General features: G+C 36.3%; 1 protein-coding gene across 1 annotated transcript; it reads left to right on the top strand.

Moving 5' to 3' along the window:
* Positions 1 to 2,707: 2,707 nt before the first annotated feature.
* Positions 2,708 to 6,338, top strand: LOC134264482 (uncharacterized). Its single transcript, XM_062746775.1, has 5 exons — positions 2,708 to 2,877; positions 4,512 to 4,740; positions 4,947 to 5,079; positions 5,269 to 5,388; positions 5,677 to 6,338. The coding sequence occupies exons 1-5, from the start codon at positions 2,708 to 2,710 to the stop codon at positions 6,336 to 6,338; spliced, it is 1,314 nt and encodes a 437-aa protein (XP_062602759.1).
* The last annotated feature ends 12,243 nt before the right edge of the window (positions 6,339 to 18,581 follow it).

The raw sequence follows: 18,581 nt of genomic DNA, 5'->3' as shown, positions 1-18,581 counted from the left end.
AAAATTCCCAGTATTATGTGACACCTGAAGGATATGTAGGAGCTCCCATGCCAGAGTTAATAAAGGATGCACTGGATTTGGATTTGAATTTGGACATGTATAATTTTCCTGAGGACATAAATAAAGTAGATATGGGCATATTAAATACAACTCTGGATGGGATTGTGAACATGCTGTCTGCTCTGGATAACAAGATGAATCAAATGAACACCAAGATGAATGATCTTGATAACAAGGTGAATAAATTGAACAGCAAGGTGAGTGACCTTGATAATAAGTTGGATAAACTGAAAACTCACAACAGCAGTGGATTTTGTTACATTAATGCCCTATTATCACCAATCACAAAGTCATTAACAGGAAAGACAAAAAATGAGAGGGAGGGAACCACTTACCAGAAAAAAGAAGGACCAGGGGGATCAGGAGAGAGTAAGAAAATTAAACAGATGGATCCATGCTACGTATTGGTAAAAGCCATACAAGAAACTGAAGAAGAAAAGTCTCGGGAAACCAAGAGGAAACTACCCCTGACCACAGAAAAGGCCCAGAAGAAAAAGAAAATGTAATTGTATTTTTTTTTCATTCTGAATAAAAATAACCTTGTTCTAGTATTGTGTGTGTGTTCTTGTCTTTTTTCAGTAAAAAATCCAGGTTTGTTCTTGTCTTTCAGTAAAAAAAAAAATCCATTTTTTGCACAGGGTCCTTACAGATAATGTAACAGGTATAAAAAAAAAAACGCAGGTAAAAAGGTATTTTTTGCACAGGGTTATTACAGATCCACCAGGTATATAAAGCAAAACGATAACATTTTTAAAGATCATTCTTGGTTGGCACTTCGAACTTGACAGACGTGAAAAAATAGAAGCAATGATGAATACCCCACACAACCCTAGTTTTGTGACACCTGAAGAATATGTAGGAGCCCCCTTTAATTTTCAAGAATATATGAATAAAGAAGATATGAGCATCTTGACTACAACTCTGGATGGTATTGTTAACATGCTGTCTGGTCTGGATAACAAGCTGAATGATATGAACAACAAGATGAGTGGTGCTGAAAACCAGCTGAATCATCTGAAAACTTACATGCAAAACAAAATGAAAGGAGGAGGAAGCACTTACCAGAAAAAAGAAGGAACAGGGGGATCAGGAGAGACTAAGAAAACAAGACAGACAGACCCATGCTACATCTGCAAAGAGTTAGGGCATTGGGCCCCAGATTGCCCCAGAAAAAAACAGGATTCGTGCTACAAATGCGGGAAATTTGGGCATTGGGCTAATCAGTGTACAGAGGAGGATCACCAATTCGTAAAAGACATACAAAAAACTGAAGAAAAAAAACTCAGGAAACCAAGAGGAAACTACCCCTGACCACAGAAAAGGCCCAGAAGAAAAAGAAAATGTAATTGTATTTTTCATTGTGAATAAAAATACCCTTGTTCTAATCTGTCTTGTGTGTTCTTGTCTTTCAGTAAAAAAACCAGTTTGAACTGGTTAGGCTGGCTAGGCCGTCTAGACTGTGAATGAATGCGTGACGTCATAATGACATTCTTTTTTGAGTCGCTGCCAAAATCGTAGTAGCAGCGTACCAATGTAAACACAGTGTAAACACCCCGTATAAGACATAGGGGGTGTGTACTGAATTGACCCACCTATCCCCCACACCCCCCAAGGATTGTACTGAGTTGACCCCCCTCATCCTCCCAGCCAATCAGAATCCACCATTTTTTGACCTCATTTACATAATGTCCTAGATATTGACCAGGCCATCCAGCCTGCTTCCGGCTAGGACATTTATGGATAAACCACTTCCGCTTCCGCTAGGGCCCACTTCCGCTAGACCACTTAGGGTCCAGCTAGACTACTTCCGCTTCCGACTAGGCCAATTCCGCCCACTTCCGGTTAGCCCACTTCCGGTTATGACGTCACTTCCGCGCTATCTAGACGCCTTATACTACTTGCATCAAGAATTAAAAGAAGAGAAATGCTTACATGCAAAGATGTCTGAGGAAAATTGAAAAAATATATATTGGAGACCGCTGCATGAATCTAAAGATTCTGAAATTCAGTGTCTTTAGCTGAGATTAGAATGCTATGAATAAGACTTCTCATTTGAAGAGATCTCAGAAATGTCGATCTTCGCAGTACAGTTAAGGTGCGCAATGGAAATATCGACTAAATTTTGTATTTAAAAATGTATTCGTAATCGGGATGGCGATTATTTTTAGTACAATATTTACATCGGATAATTGTAATTATGATTAATAACAACATATCGAGGACGATTATATTTTATATGTAGACTAGTCACGTGATGCGGCAGTCACGCGATTTTAGCACATTGACTTGAAGTATTGATGTTACATATAAATATCACTAGTGCAAGGGCATAACCAAGTTAAATTTCCAAGTTATGTATATAAATATTTTCAACACGCATTGTAGTATCTAAAAAGTGCTGCGATCCTGTCTAAATTCTGCAATTTCATTGTTAAAATTATACTTGTATGACCGAATGCTATATTTTTTGCTGGTCAGTGGCATGAAATGTTGATATAATACGGAACTTCCGAGATACGCAGTTACTGCCGTTTTTGGTTCAGTAATTAGAATCTCTGTCACGTGATAACACACAAATTGTTAGGCAAAACATCACGGAAAGCGAAAGTAAGCAGACGCTCTGCGGACGCACGCTAATGCGGTTTAAATGGTAAAAGCAAAGAAATCAGTTGATGAGCCTTCATCATTTTGGTGCTCTGTACCAGGCAGTACTGCCGATGGTAGGAAGAAAGCAAATTTAGCTGCCTATGCTTGGATGAAAGGCGTGACGTTTCATGCCTACCCAGGACCCCATCGCAATCCGTCGCTCCGACGCAGGTTGGTAGAATATAATTAATCAGTACACCTTTTAATATTCACTAAGTTGATGACCAAATAATTTATCACAGACATTTGATTTTTTGTCAGTAAGTTGCAAATAAAGCCCTGTATGAACAAATTGACCCCTCCCCCCCACACACATAATAGAGGCCACAGACTATATTAGCACATGTACAGCTGATATGTGTTTTCTATATTGAGGAATATATACATTTGTGGTATCTCTCTATTATATAAACATACGGAGAAAAAATATCTTCAATTCTGTATGAAGTTTGCCTGAGGTCAGAGGTCAATACGTGACCTAATCACACGGCGCACTAATATAGATCTACCAGTGCATAAATATAAAATGACTTGCTCTACTTGCTTTTCATGTACAAAAATGAACAAAATACGCAAGTAAAATAATTTTTTTATTTACAACCTTAATAAGTATTTCATACAGTTTTTTGGCAGTCGATTTAACCTGTGTACATGGGGAATATACCGATAGAAACTAGCTTTTGTTTACAAGTTTTATGTCACTTTTTTCAGCTGAATAGTCTCTAACGTTTATCCTTATTTTTGGGGTAGACTTTCAGTTAAATCTTCTTGACAAACTATAATTTTTTCATCTAATTCTACTCACGGAAAATATCAAAGCATTGCAATCACGCCACGAACAGCTGACAAACACCTCGGCGCTGTCGTAGTACAATGTAAGCTTTCGCTAGTGTCCCCGTGTTTTGTTTACATCATGAATATGCCTTTTGTTATTGAAATCGTAGGTTAAATGTTTTTGATCTTAAATACTTGATTGCAAATTAACTGGCACGTTTCCGTTCATCGGATCATCCATCCCTTTCTGGCGACCGAAATTCCTCCAACTTTTTATCATCGATCTTCGGACGTGTTTCTTGTGTCTTTTCAGCACTGATTATCAATTTTCACGAATAGAAATATTCCAAGACAACAATCTGTTCACTATTACTGATCACAAGTAGCCTTTTACAAAATAGTTTCTTAGAAGTAAAATCCTTAGCCTGATGAATTCGAAGCGTAACCGCCATTCAAGCCGATTTACACCTTGCGTCATTTTTCAAAATCTACGACAAACGGTTAGTGAAATAATATATGTTCGAAAATATTCAATCGTCTGTCTCAAATGTATATATAAGTAATAAATAACAAGTTTATAAACTTCAATGGGAATTGAAGTGGGTCGGTACGTGATCAAATCTTCGGCCTTCACAGGATTTGATCACGTGACCGACCCACTTCAATTCCCATTGAAGTTTATAAACTTGTTATTTATTTCTTAAGTAGATTATTTTATATGAGGCACTATTTCCAACTTATTGTTGAAAATGCAGGTGCACGTGTCTACATGGGAACACGGAGACCCTTGATACAAATACATGCATGTATACATGCACTTACTGGTACATGTATTTACGCGTTATATAAATCTTTTGACTCAAATCAAATTGAATAAAAATATGAATATAGTGTTTAATAGTTGTTTTTAAATTAAGTCATTGTTTACAGTGCAAGTTCAAAACAAAAGCAACATCATTAATTAATTGAATTTGGATTTTGATGTAGTAAACATTCAAACAAATGCATGTTTTTTTTTTCCTTTTGGGCAGATGGCTCAATCAGATTTTCCGTGAAGAAAGATATGATCCTGGAAGGCATCACAGAGTATGTTCCTTACATTTCGTTGATGGCTGTCCATCTGAACAACATCCTGTACCTACCTTGTTTCCTCGAAATAACTTTGGAGAAGGCCCACCATTGAAGAGAAGCAGGAAATCCATTGCCAAAAGGGAAATCCTAAAGGATCTCAACAATAACACTGCAGATTGCCAACCTCAGGTTTCAACAAATTCAGTGGTGTGTAATAATCTACTTGATGTATATGATAAGTGCTAGATTTATTCAGAAAGTAAAGTAATTCACATGTTCAACCTACTCTGTACATGTATATAAAGCACAACATTTGCATATAAGATTTTTATTTGATAAGCAGTATTGGTGTTACCTTTCAACATTAATGATTCCTGGTATGTTGATTTTTTCAGAGTGTCACTCTACTTAATGATGGAAGTGTTATCCCTTTGCCTGTACATAGTGAGTGCACGGTCAGTACCACCATAGTGAATGAAGAGAATGCGAAAGTGAAGCAAGGAAAAGTAGCAACAAACCAGGAACAAAGTATGGGCATTAATTTTAACGTCATTTTAAGTTATGATTTTCCAAAATTTAGCTTTAGCCTTATTGATAATATATCATGGTATTAATTAATACATCTACATGTAATGCATGCAAGTTAACTTTGAGGTTCTTGTTTTGGTTAGTATTCTACAGGAATAATTCATTCACATGTACCTTCACAAATTTCAGAACTGCACACAGATCATGAATACAGTATTGCACATAGAAATTACCCAGAGTACAGTAATGCAGAAGTCCAAACAGATCTTTCTGTATATGACATAAATATCATGGAGTCAGAGAGTGCCAGTTATTCCAAAGGAAATGTTTGTTCATAAAGCTACATGCTCTGATGCATCAGTCAGAAGATATTTTGGATTACCAAGCATTTCTATACTTTTTGGTCTATTCAGTAAGTGTTTAATACGGTAAAATTCATTTAACATTGTATATAAGTACAAAATATATTTTCAAGTGTTGATGAAAGTGACATTAAAACAAATTTCTTTCAAGATGTAATGAAAATTTATGTACATATGATTATGAACAATAACCATATAATTAAAAAGCTGCTTCATTTGTTTGTTTTTTTAATAGGTATACTTGAAAATGCATGTAAGAAACTCAAATATTGGTCTGGCAAAGATAGCATGGATGACAAGCACTATGAAGAGGGCAGTGCTAGAAAACCTGGTCCTGAAAGAAAGCTCACAGTGTTCCATGAATACCTTCTTACGCTACTTCGAATTCGTCAGGACTTAAACATAGGTATTCTTAAGGATATATTTGGAATATCTGAGAGTCGTGTGTCCCAAATCTTCAATACTTGGATAAATTATATGTATCGAGTGTTTGCTCCTCAGATTAAATGGCCATCCATGCAGAAAATACGGAAATATAGGCCCAGGTCCTTTAAGGCATCTTTTCCTAATACTCGTGTAATTATTGATTGTACTGAGGTATTTATCCAGAAACCTAGAAGTCCAACAGCTCAAAGCCAGACATACAGTAACTACAAGAATCATAATACTTTTAAAGCGCTAGTGGGCATAACTCCTTCTGGAGCATTTTCCTTTGTATCCGAATTTTGGGGAGGAAATGTATCTGATAGATTTATAACAGCAAACAGCGGTTTTCTAGATAAGATTTCACCAGGTGACGAGGTGATGGCAGATCGTGGATTTGTTATAAGAGATTACTTGTTGGAACGGAAAGCAAAATTAGTGATTCCACCATTCACTAAGAAATGTGCTTGGTGAAAGGGTAAGATACTGTCTCCTACACAAATCAGACAAACAAGACAAATTGCAAGACTTCGCATTCATGTTGAAAGAGCCATTCAACGACTAAAGACCTTTCGAATTTTATCTGGTATCCTGCCTTTAACCTTGAAGCCAATTGCAGATCAAATTTTGGTTGTAGCTGCTTTTCTGTGCAACATTGATTCTCCACTTGTTAAAAAGTAAAAAAGTGCATTTTCCATTTATGATTCTGCATGGGAACCAATTGTTTTTCCCTTGCATTTATTTTGTTTACTTGGGTAATTAATTTCTATTGATTTTATGAAAATCTATTTTATGACTGTTGATAATTTCCTTATTTATGTAATACATATTCTAAAGAAGTGTTGAATGTTTCAATTAATACATTTCTTTACAAAAATTGGTGATGCAAGTTATGAAATAAAAGTATATTAACAGTTTTTTTTTATTTCATCTTATATTTTAAAGATGGAAAAGAAAACCAATCAAAATACAAAAAAGTTATCATATAAACATATTTGCTTCTTTTCAATCAAGTTATTTTCATTGGGAGTTGTAAATAAGCATCCAATGTGAGTTGAAAAAAGCGAAGTGGAAAAATATCAATCATGTTATGTGTGCATTCTCATTTAACCTCATTAACATTTTAATGTATTTGATTTATATTTGAATTTCTGCACAAGTACCAGAGAAGATGTAAATATTTCAAAAAATTAATTATTAACCATTCCAAGCCTAAGAATTAAGATATCTTGTGTATTTTAATGAATGCATGGTAATGCTCAATCATCATGATCATAAGAAAAATATGTACAACTTTTCCAGTGAAAAAAAAATACCGAGAATTATCTTGTCAATGTTACACAGATTTATTCATGCTGTAGACCCGTATGCATTTTAATTTCACTGTGATAGCAAAGCGTTATAAAGGTACTTTTCAAAAAAAAGTGTACACTTTTGTACAATGGAATTAAAAACATCACAATCAAAATAAATCCTGTCAGTAAGTAATCCTCGTTTGGTATAAAAAACGAAATCACACCATGAAAGGGAAAGAATACCTAATTGTCCCTGAATCTGGATATACCTTGGCGAGTCGTGGCGAAGATGTACACTACCATTGCTTTCATCTCTGTATAAATGGTAAGAAGTGTCCCCTGCAATATCATACGGCGTTTCATTTCGATGAGAATAAGAACATTTTATTTCTATAAGTCCCTTACCACAACATTTACACATTATTAAACCATCTGGAGTTGCTCCCATGTACGGTTTTTCAGTGAAAATGTGAAATCCAATGTTATTCAATTTAGCACACTTATGTGCTTTTTTGTAGTCATCAAAATACAACTGTCTAGCAACAGTTTCATTCTCTCTTCCATATGCAATTGCTGGAACATTTGATATGTCACTCCCTAGTTGCATTATTTCACGTACAATGTAATTTTCATGAGATTTTGATCCTCGAAAATGCAACACTTTTGAGAAAACGGATGCAGTTATACGTCCATGTCTGTGTCTTTTCCATTCATCACACATACCTGCACTCTGATCCTTGGTTTTATCTGCAATTCTCAAGACGGTTTCTGGATCAAATACAGCTTTTAAATGTGAATTCACAGAAATATTCTTGATATTTGCCTCTTTTATTGCTTCATGTAATCCTGGAATGTTCTCACTAGGATCTTCATAATCAGATGGTGGGTCAAGTGTCTGTAGTAAAAGTGAATTAGTCTTTGCACAAATCAAATAATTTTTTTTCAATTTCACGTTCATTCTGAAGACTTTTACAAGGATTGTATACAGTATGACAAGGGCCGTGTTGATCATTTTCAGTTGTCAAGTTGGAGCTGTGAACCTGTACATTCTGAATTTTTTCAGGTCGTGATGCAGAGTGTGGCTTATCCCAAGAACATAAGACATCTGTTCCGACTAGGGTGTGTCTGTCTTTGTGTCTTTCAATGAATGAACAAAGGGAAAAAAAGAAGTGCTGTACAGTGCTTGCATGAACCATCATTTCTGTAAATTTAAAAAATTTATATATGTATCTTAAATATATTTACCGGTATATCAAGGAAATTAATATATTTCAAAAATTCAAATAATCTTCTATAGTAGAGTATTATTGAGATTTTTAAAAAACATTTAAATGAGTCTTATGCAACACAAGAGCATCCACCGGACTGTATTTGTCCACCTTCAGTGACAAGGATCCATGTCTGGTAGGGAGCTGCTTGTTGTCTAGTCTCTGGCGTTGTGTGGCACTTGACATAGAAACATGCAGCATTAGCGAAATGGTGGAGTTTTACAATGTCAACATGGGAGCTTGTAAACAGTTTGTACCCATTGTCCTGTTTATACAATTTCAAACGTTCCGGGCCCCATCCTACACGAAGTAACCACACCAAAACGTCTCCAATCTCAATATCAGGTAACGCTTTTAGGTCTGTCAGCCATTCATCAGCAGGAATGTCCTGGATGTGAGGTAAAATAACCTGATTCACTGTTCGGCGTTCCACATCGAAGGAACCAAATTCATTATTGTTAACTTCTTGGTCTTCTAAATTTATTTCTATCGCCAACTTACATAATTTAATAAGATGTTTCTTCAAATAGATGGAACAGGTAATGCCTTTCGTTGATAAAAAATGCTTAAGATCAGGTACTTGCCAGGAATCGAAGTCTAAATCGTTTAGTGATGACATTTTCTGTAAACCGGAAGTGAATATGCCTAACAATTGATATAAACAAAGCATACAACCCAGATCGGATACGTATCTCGGAAGTTCCGTATTAAATTGTTTTTAAGATTTCATCAGGATCGCAGCACTTTTTAGATACCTTAATAACTCTACAGTTGATGTAAAAGCTTACTTTAATCCATAGAGTGTATGCCCTTGCACTAGATCGATTTATTAAGACCCCCCACATTACCCTCCGATGTACTTGCAAACAAATATACGGCAGTGTTAATTAAATATGTAATGTACAGAAAATATATTAATAAAATAGTGAAGAAGACATTAAATTCAAGTTATTGGCCCATAGAATATCTGTAAATAATATTTTGTTTAATTAGAGAATACATATTTTGTTGAGAAAATATTATTTGATCTGTCTCTCACTGCATACAAACTACGTCACGTTGTAAGAAATGACGTCATATTGACAAGTGTATTGCGATCAGTGACTTGTTTATAACTTGTTTACGTGGGATTTAACTAACAACAAAAAACACGCTGTAGTAAGTTTTTATGTAGTTTGATGAATTCTAACTGGTTAAATTTAGCAGATAAACTCATTTTGTGGTATTTTAAAGAAATGTTGTATGACGTATATTGTGTATGATGTCATAGTCAAGTTTTCCCGTACAAATTAGGCTCCGCCTCCTTTTTGTAACCTTAACTGTGCTGCGTTCTTCACCAATCTGCAGTTCATCTTCAGCAGCCTTCGTCCAAACTTGACAGAGTGATGATAATGGGGACATAAAGTCTAAAGGTCTTCATCAGAATCCAAATGCTGCACAATAACTGTTATTTTTGCTTCGAATTATTTTTGTTCTTTCTTTATATATAACATGTTAATATAAAGTTTGTGGAGAAAATAGTCCATTAAGTTAAGTCTACATATCTTAATCAAAGTCGGAGTGCAGCGCAGTAACTAGTTGACTTCTTTGCATCCAATTATGACCTTTTTTACCTCTCGTTTTAATACAAGTGATATTTACATGTGTTAATGGAGAAAATAGTCCCTTACATCATTACATGTAGTTTGCTTTTTCTTGTCGAGTTTTCCTTTAATTTGTTTCACACGCATTTTACTGACATTAAAATTGTCTTTGTATAATAAAAGTTTGGATCATTTTGTATGTTATGATTTTTTTCTTAAAGTTTTAGTTAACAAAGGGAGTGAAGGAAGGAAAACAATCTGCCATTTTGAGAATATATTTTTCAATGTTCAACCCCCCCCCCCCCCCAAATTAAATGAGTTATATTTTTCTAAAATTCCTGTAATGTTCGAGGTAGTTTAAAATTTATTTTCAACACACTGCATTTCATTTACAGTGCATTTTATGATATTTCCAATACAATTTTTTTCATGATCTTTTCTTAGTGAGGGATTGTCAGATATTAAATCTTACCTTAGATTTATATTGCAGATTTATCCTATTAATTCATATGTGTCATTCATATTAATTTCCCTATAAAAATTGACTGCCTTAATAAATTATAACTCATTTAAGTTTTTTAAAGTAAGAAATATAATGGTGTCTGCCAGGAATATGGTCAGGACATATATGTACCTTATCATTTAAACTTTCATATGTTTGAAAAATAATTAATGAAAAACCTATTCAACTGCATCAACATTTCTAGATTTTTACTTTTCTATGATCTTGACATTATTATCCTTAAATGTTGCATTAATTGAGATATTTCTGTTGCTCGCGTAGCACAGTGATGAAAGCATCTGCTCAAGATCGCTATGTGTGAAACTCTTTCTTCGAAGAAAATGTGAAAGATATTTTTATAAAACTTCATGCACTAATACAAAATGGTGAGAGGTATTCAACTTTGTCATAATTTTATAAACTAAACTTACAGTATGATCTTGACCTTACTTTTCCCCATTCACCCTAATCTTGAAAAGAAGCAAGGTTGATTTCAAGTTGCATTATTAATAAAACCTGGATGGAGAATTCATGTCCTATGGACATATTCTTCTAGATTTTACTAACTCATATATTGAATTCTACATTGTTATACTTATTACAATCCAGATTTATAAACTTAAACTGAATGAGGCCAAGTTTGAGATATTTTATATTTACTGTGCCTAGAACTAGTTTTATGAGCATGTCTACGAGAAAACCATGCAAAAGGTTATTGGAGCAAGGTTCTCTGATCAACTTCATGTTTTGTGTGTAAATTTCTTCTATAATATGAAATATTTTGCCACAAAATTTTTTTTCAGTGTGGTCTCACTTAAGGGGGTAAATCGACATTGTTACTAAAAATAGAATTCTTGGTCCTTGCACAGGTTGAAAACAGGAATTTTATAGGATTTTATATTAAAAAATTCAGAATTTTATTTAATAACGATATAAAATATACATATATGGTTGAAAGTAACAAGATACACTTGTTTCGGAAATTTTTTCATAATCACAAACTGTGCCCCCGTTAAAGTGCAAAAAGGTCACAAATCTGGCGTATTTCCAGATTTTTGAAAACTGGTGAAAATACTCACTTTTCAAAAACCTGTAACTCAGAAAGTGACGCTTAGAATCAACTCAATCATATACCAATTATTAGACAACACGTCTTTCTACATTATATAAAAAATCTGTCTTTGGACTCTCAGATTTTTGGCTGTGCTTTTTACTTAAAGTTGGACTTTTTTTTCAATTTTCAAATTATCTCATCCTTGAACTTGAGTTTTTGCTTAGTTAAATATTTTCAAAAATTTAAATTTTGCTGTTGAAAAATACCAGTATGTTGGACATTTTTGTTCTTAATCAATTTAATTATTTCTTAGGGGTTAAATGGGGTTAATGGGGGGGGGGGGGTTACCTGAATTGTATCATTTTACATTGTCTTTAAAAAGGGTGATATTGACATACTGCTTAGCACTTGTTTGTCAGTCAATAGACCAAGTGTATTCTTTTTTATCTTAGAAAAAAAATAAATTTGCTCGATAGATAATAAACATAATACACTGGTACCTACAGATAAGTAGATGGCCCCTTTTAGTTTGAAGGTCAAAGGTCAAGTGTTACAATTCTCTAGATATACCAGAATGTAGATTTTAACGATTCAAAATCTTGAGGACCCATTGCTTCACAGACATCAAATTTAGTATACTGGTTTTTTGAAAAGTAGAGGACCCCTCTAGATTTTGAGGTCACAATGTCAAGGGTCAAACTAAAAAAAAGGAATATCAGAGCCATTTTCTTGACATACATGTTGTCATGGCAACAAACTCAAAATGAATGAACACCAAGTTTTAAAAATCAACAAATTAGGACATTTCTAATTTTTAATTTCATTGCAGATTAAAATTTGAATATCACTCAATAACAAAGGACATACAACAAAAAAAAATTATAATGCTTGACTGCTTCCTGATATTTTATATTCACTTCCAAAATTAAAATGACCTTGAAATTTTGTAAGCTTGAAAAACTTCTACTTGCTTAACTATACATCATGATTCTAAATTAAGATAAGATTTAAAAGAAAAAATCACAGCTTCCCAAGTCATATTCTGAATTATTTGCTATACCTGTCTACAGGAAATTAGTCTTTATAATAGTGTTATATTTGGTAAAACAAAAGCACTGTTGACCTTGATTTTTGACCTTATCTAACAAAACAAACACTGAAAATTTACTGTGAATTTTTGTGTATTCCTGCAAGTGAAACCTGATACTTATTAAATATTAAGATGTTAACAATATTGAAGTACATGTAACAATAAAATCGTACAAGTTAACATATATGAAATACCCTGAAATATTGATCACTATGCAAGCTTCTTCAATTATAAACTGTCTTTTTTTCTTCATGTTCGGTACACCACTTGGGTTGATCTTGAGGTCTCAAGCTTTCAAAATCTATAAGGTGTATCCAAACTATTCTGTTCAGTATGACCCCATTTTCTTCCTATGTAGCATCCAATAAGTTCTGGAGAAAATTTAACAAGCACTGAAATTTCCACTCCTGGTTTAAAGAACAACTGGACTGTCTCCAAGTACACAGAAGTAGTACTCAAAGCATGTACCTGTGAAAAAGAACAGTTTTCAGATTAAATTGAAATAAATCATTCTTGACATATTCTAAGACTTTTTAAATAAATGTCATGTTTATGATAATGCTACATTTATATTTTCCAATTTAAGAAAATGTCATCAAATGACTTGGGTAAGATTATTCACAAATTCTTCTGGTTATCTTTGAAAAAAAACAAGAGCTTTTTATCTTCTTGAAGTAAAGAAACAAAATAGGGAAAAATGCATTTGGCAAATCGACAGACAGACAAGGCAATTCCTATACTATAGTATAACATATCTTTACCATTTTCCCAGCAGTGGCAAGTAATTGGTCATGCTCATGCTGCATCTGCATTGTCCCCCTCTTCTTATTTCTGGATTCTGTTCACAAAACTACATTGGAAACCCTACGTAGTAATTCTTTATAGCTCCACAGCTGAAAATCCCATTGTAAAGCCCAGCCCTATCCAGGGAAATGAATATGAATAATCTGAAATTGCATGAGAAATATAAGAATGAAATGAAATATTCTTTACAAAGTACAACTTCCCATGGCCAGTCTTATATTTATGATATCAGTTGTTTTAGATCACATGGTGACCTTTGAATTTGAAAAGTCTGCAGTCTGCACAAGTATTCTTTTCCAAATAAATGTAATCTCCCATAAAGAAAATTCTACTATTCCATAAAGCCAAAAATTATAACTGTAGCTATCTTCATAACATCTCATAAATATCTGAAAAAAATATTGTGTTTAATGAGATTCTTTATAATCATGCATCCCACATATGAGGCAATTATGGTGATTTAATTGACCAGGCTGAAGCTAGCAGCCAATAACAGCGGCCACTAAGCCCGTAGAAGCTAGCAGCCAATAAGAAAATTCATCAAAGAACTGAGAGTACTCGGACACAGTACCGTTTTTAATACTTTATTTTAGATAATTAATGGTTAATGATTGGATAATTAATGTAACAATTAATTACAAAATAAATCAGACACTCGGAGGCAGTAAGGCTCACCTGAACAAAAAATATTCTTCTTTAAAACTGAAACAATAAGAAATAAATTACTTTATCATCTTAATCCATGCACTCGGAACAAACAAGCACTAGGAAAATGGTTAACTCCTTCAGAAAGAATCCCTATTCAACTCTTTCAGGGACCTCAAGATTATGACAGAGACAATAAGCTAACCTGAAATTTGGTTTATCTAACGATTGTAAACCGAAATATGGCACAGGTGTAAACTACATTGAAGAATGTTTCGAACATTATTACAGGGGTAACTTAACGGGTCTATTTGACTATTAATTGTCGCTATCAATAATAAGTGGTGGTGGTACCTGGTGGTGGTACCACCAAGTGGCTCCTAGAGAATTTTAATATTTATAGTAGTATTAGTATAGTAGTAGTAATAATAGTATTAAACCCATGATTTTTAAAGTGTCCACCATATCATTACTAGGGCAAGGTAGAGGGGTCCTAGGGCTATCATTTTCCACTTTCAGAATGGGGCTGTAGTGGCACCACTTGGTGGTGCCAAGTGCGTGGGGCATATTTCAAGCATTCATTTACCCTCCATTATTGGTCATCTGAACAAACTATCACTTGGGATGGGTTAAGGGTCTTAGGGGGTATCCCTTATCAAGATATCAAAGGGTCCCAGGGGTTGGAAAGGGCCAGTTAGCTAACCTGAACTTTGAGGTTTTTCATCATTGTATCTTGTGAAACGGGAAAAGGGCAGCCATTATAGGCCTTATCTTTGAAGTGTTCATCAAATGATTACTGGGGCAAGGTAGAGGGGTCCTAGGGCTATCATCTCCCACTTTCAGAATGGGGCTGTAGTGGCACCACTTGGTGGTGCCAAGTGCGTGGGGCGTATTTCAAGCATTCATTTATCCTCCATTATTTGGCACCTGGACAAACTATCACTGGGGATGGGTTAAAGATCCTGGGGAGTATCCCTATCGAGATTTCAAAGGATCCCAGGGGTTGGAAAGGGCCAGTTTGCTAACCTGAACTTTGATGTTTTTCATCATTGTATCTTGTAAAACGGGAAAAGGGCAGCCATTATAGGCCTTATCTTTGAAGTGTTCATCAAATGATTACTGGGGCAAGGTAGAGGGGTCCTAGGGCTATCATTTGCCACTTTCAGAATGGGGCTGTAGTGGCACCATTTGGTGGTGCCAAGTGCGTGGGGCATATTTCAAGCATTCATTTATCCTCCATTATTGGGCATCTGGACAAACTATCACTGGGGATAGGTTAAAGGTCTAAGGGGTTTCCCACTATCAAGATTTCAAAGGATCCCAGGGGTTGGAAAGGGCCAGTTAGCTAACCTGAACTTTAAGGTTTTTCATCATTGTATCTTGTGAAACGGGAAAAGGGCAGCCATTATAGGCCTCATCTTTGAAGTGTTCATCAAATGATTACTGGGGCAAGGTAGAGGGGTCCTAGGGCTATCAATTTCAACATTCAAAATGTGGCTGTAGTGGCACCACTTGGTAGTGCCAAGTGCGTGGGGCGTATTTCAAGCATTCATTTATCCTCCATTCTTGGGCACCTGGACAAACTATCACTGGGGATAGGTTAAAGATCCTTGGGAGTATCCCTTATCGAGATTTCAAAGGGTCCCAGGGGTTGGAAAGGGCCAGTTAGCTAACCTGAACTTTGATGTTTTTCATCATTGTATCTTGTGAAACGGGAAAAGGGCAGCCATTATAGGCCTTATCTTTGAAGTGTTCATCAAATGATTACTGGGGCAAGGTAGACGGGTCCTAGGGCTATCATTTGCCACTTTCAGAATGGGGCTGTAGTGGCACCACTTGGTGGTGCCAAGTGCGTGGGGCATATTCAGGCATTCATTTATCCTCCGTTTTTGGGCACCTGCACACATTATCACTGGGGATCGGTTAAGGGTCTTAGGGGTATCCCTTATCAAGATTTCAAAGGGTCCCAGGGGTTGGAAAGGGCCAGTTAGCTAACCCTGAACTTTGATGTTTTTTATCATTGTATCTTGTGAAACGGGAAAAGGGCAGCCATTATAGGCCTTGTCTTTGAAGTGTTCATCAATTGATTACTGGGGCAAGGTAGAGGGGTCCTAGGGCTATCATTTCCCACTTTCAGAATGGGGCTGTAGTGGCACCAATTGGTAGTGCCAAGTGCGTGGTGCATATTTCAAGCATTCATTTATCCTCCATTATTGGGCATCTGGACAAACTATCACTGGGGATAGGTTAAAGGTCTTAGGGGGTATCCCTTATCAAGATTTCAAAGGGTCCCAGGGGTTGGAAAGGGCCAGTTAGCTAACCTGAACTTTGATGTTTTTCATCATTGTATCTTGTGAAACGGGAAAAGGGCAGCCATTATAGGCCTTATCTTTGAAGTGTTCATCAAATGATTACTGGGACAAGGTAGAGGGGTCCTAGGGCTATCATTTTCAACATTCAAAATGGGGCTGTAGTGGCACCACTTGGTAGTGCCAAGTGCGTGGGGCGTATTTCAAGCATTCATTTATCCTCCATTATTGGGCACCTGGACAAACTATCACTGGGGATGGGTTAAAGGTCCTGGGGAGTATCCCTTATCGAGATTTCAAAGGGTCCCAGGGGTTGGAAAGGGCCAGTTAGCTAACCTGAACTTTGATGTTTATCATCATTATATCTTGTGAAACGGGAAAAGGGCAGCCATTATAGGCCTTATCTTTGAAGTGTTCATCAAATGATTATTGGGGCAAGGTAGAGGGGTCCTAGGGCTATCATTTCCCACTTTCAGAATGGGGCTGTAGTGGCACCACTAAGTGGTGCCAAGTGCGTGGGACATATTTCCAGCATTCATATTTTATTTATTGTCGGCCTCCGGAACAATCTATCACTGGGGATGGGTTAAGGGTCGTAAGGGGTATCCCTAGACAGATTTCTGCAGGGTTGTAGGGGCTGGAAGGGTCCAGTTAGCTAACCTGAATTTTAATGTTTTTCATCATTGTACATTGGGAAACGGGAAAAGGGCAGCTATTATACGCCTTATCCTTGAAGTGTTCATCAAATGATTATTGGGGCAAGGTAGAGGGGCCCTAGGGCTATCACTTACCACTTTTAGAATGGGGAAGTAGTGGTGCCAAGTGCGTGGGGCATATTTACAGCATTCATATTTAATTAATTGCCGGCCTCCCGAACAAACTATCACTGGGGATGGGTAGGGGGCCTTAAGGAGTATCCCTTGACAGATTTCTAAAGGGTCCTAGGGGCTTGGAAGGGCCAGTTAGCTAACCTGAACTTTGATGTTTTGTCATTATTGTACATTTTGAAACGGGAAAAGGGCAGCTATTATACGCCTTATTCTTGAAGTGTTCATCAAATGATTATTGGGGCAAGGTAGAGGGGCCCTAGGGCTATCATTTGCCTCTTTCACAATGGGGCTGTAGTGGCACCATCAAGTGGTGCCAAGTGCGTGGGGCATATTTCAAGCATTCATATTTTATTCATTGTCGGCCTCCTGAACAAACTAACACTGGGGTTGGGTAGGGGGCCTTAGGGGGTATCCCTTGACGGATTTCTGCAGGGTCCTAGGGGCTGGACGGGTCCAGTTAGCTAACCTGAAATTTGATGTTTTTCATCATTGTACATTGGGAAACGGGAAAAGGGCAGCTATTATACGCCTTATCCTTGAAGTGTTCATCAAATGATTATTGGGGCAAGGAAGAGGGGCCATAGGTCTATCATTTGCCACTTTCAGAATAGGGTTGTAGTGGCACTACTTGGTGGTGTCAAGTGCGTGGGGCATATTTCCAGCATTCATATCTTATTCATTGTCGGCCTCCTGAACAAACTGACACTTGGGATGGGTAAGGGGTCTTAGGGAGTATCCCTTGACAGATTTCTTAAGGGTCCTAGGGGCTGGGAAGGGCCAGTTAGCTAACCTGAACTTTGATGTTTTTCATCATTTTACATTGGGAAACGGGAAAAGGCAGTTATTATACGCCTTATCCTTGAAATGTTCATCGAATCATTATTGGGGCAATGTAGAGGAGCCCTAGGGCTATCACTTCCCATTTTCAGAATGGGGCTGTAGTGGTATCCCTAAGTGATGCCAAGTGTGTGGGTATATTTCAAGCATTTATTCGTCTTTCTTTATTGGGCACCTAAACCAACTTTCACCGAGGATCGGTTAAGGGTCCAAAGGGGTATCTCCTGTCAACTTTTTAAAATGTCCCAGGGGCTGGGATGGGCCGGTTAGCTAACCTGAATTTTGAGGTTTTTCATCATTGTATATTGTGAAACGGGAAAAGGTCAGCTATTATAGGCTAATGCTTATCTAATGTCACCTATAACCTCAACATTATCTATCAAACTGAACTCAACATTTGTAGCAAATTTGTAAACAAAGTTGAATCCAAATCGAAATAATTTGTTTTTGCAGAAAATCTGCAAATTTATTATTCAGCAATCGTGTTTCTCAAAACTATT

This window comes from Saccostrea cucullata, unplaced genomic scaffold (assembly GCF_032062105.1).
Source record: "Saccostrea cucullata isolate Sc308-1 unplaced genomic scaffold, CSIRO_AGI_Scuc_v1 ctg11557, whole genome shotgun sequence".
Classification (NCBI taxonomy): Eukaryota; Metazoa; Mollusca; class Bivalvia; order Ostreida; family Ostreidae; genus Saccostrea; species Saccostrea cuccullata.
Note: the sequence above shows the minus strand (reverse complement) of the source record. Positions and strands in the feature narration are given on the sequence as shown.

Coding starts and splice junctions, on each gene's coding strand:
- LOC134264482 (XM_062746775.1), top strand. CDS start 2,708: ATGGTAAAAGCAAAGAAATCAGTTGATGAGCCTTCATCATTTTGGTGC. Junction 4,741..4,946: donor CTGCAGATTGCCAACCTCAG/GTTTCAACAAAT, acceptor TGATTTTTTCAG/AGTGTCACTCTACTTAATGA. Junction 5,389..5,676: donor CATGGAGTCAGAGAGTGCCA/GTTATTCCAAAG, acceptor TTTTTTTAATAG/GTATACTTGAAAATGCATGT.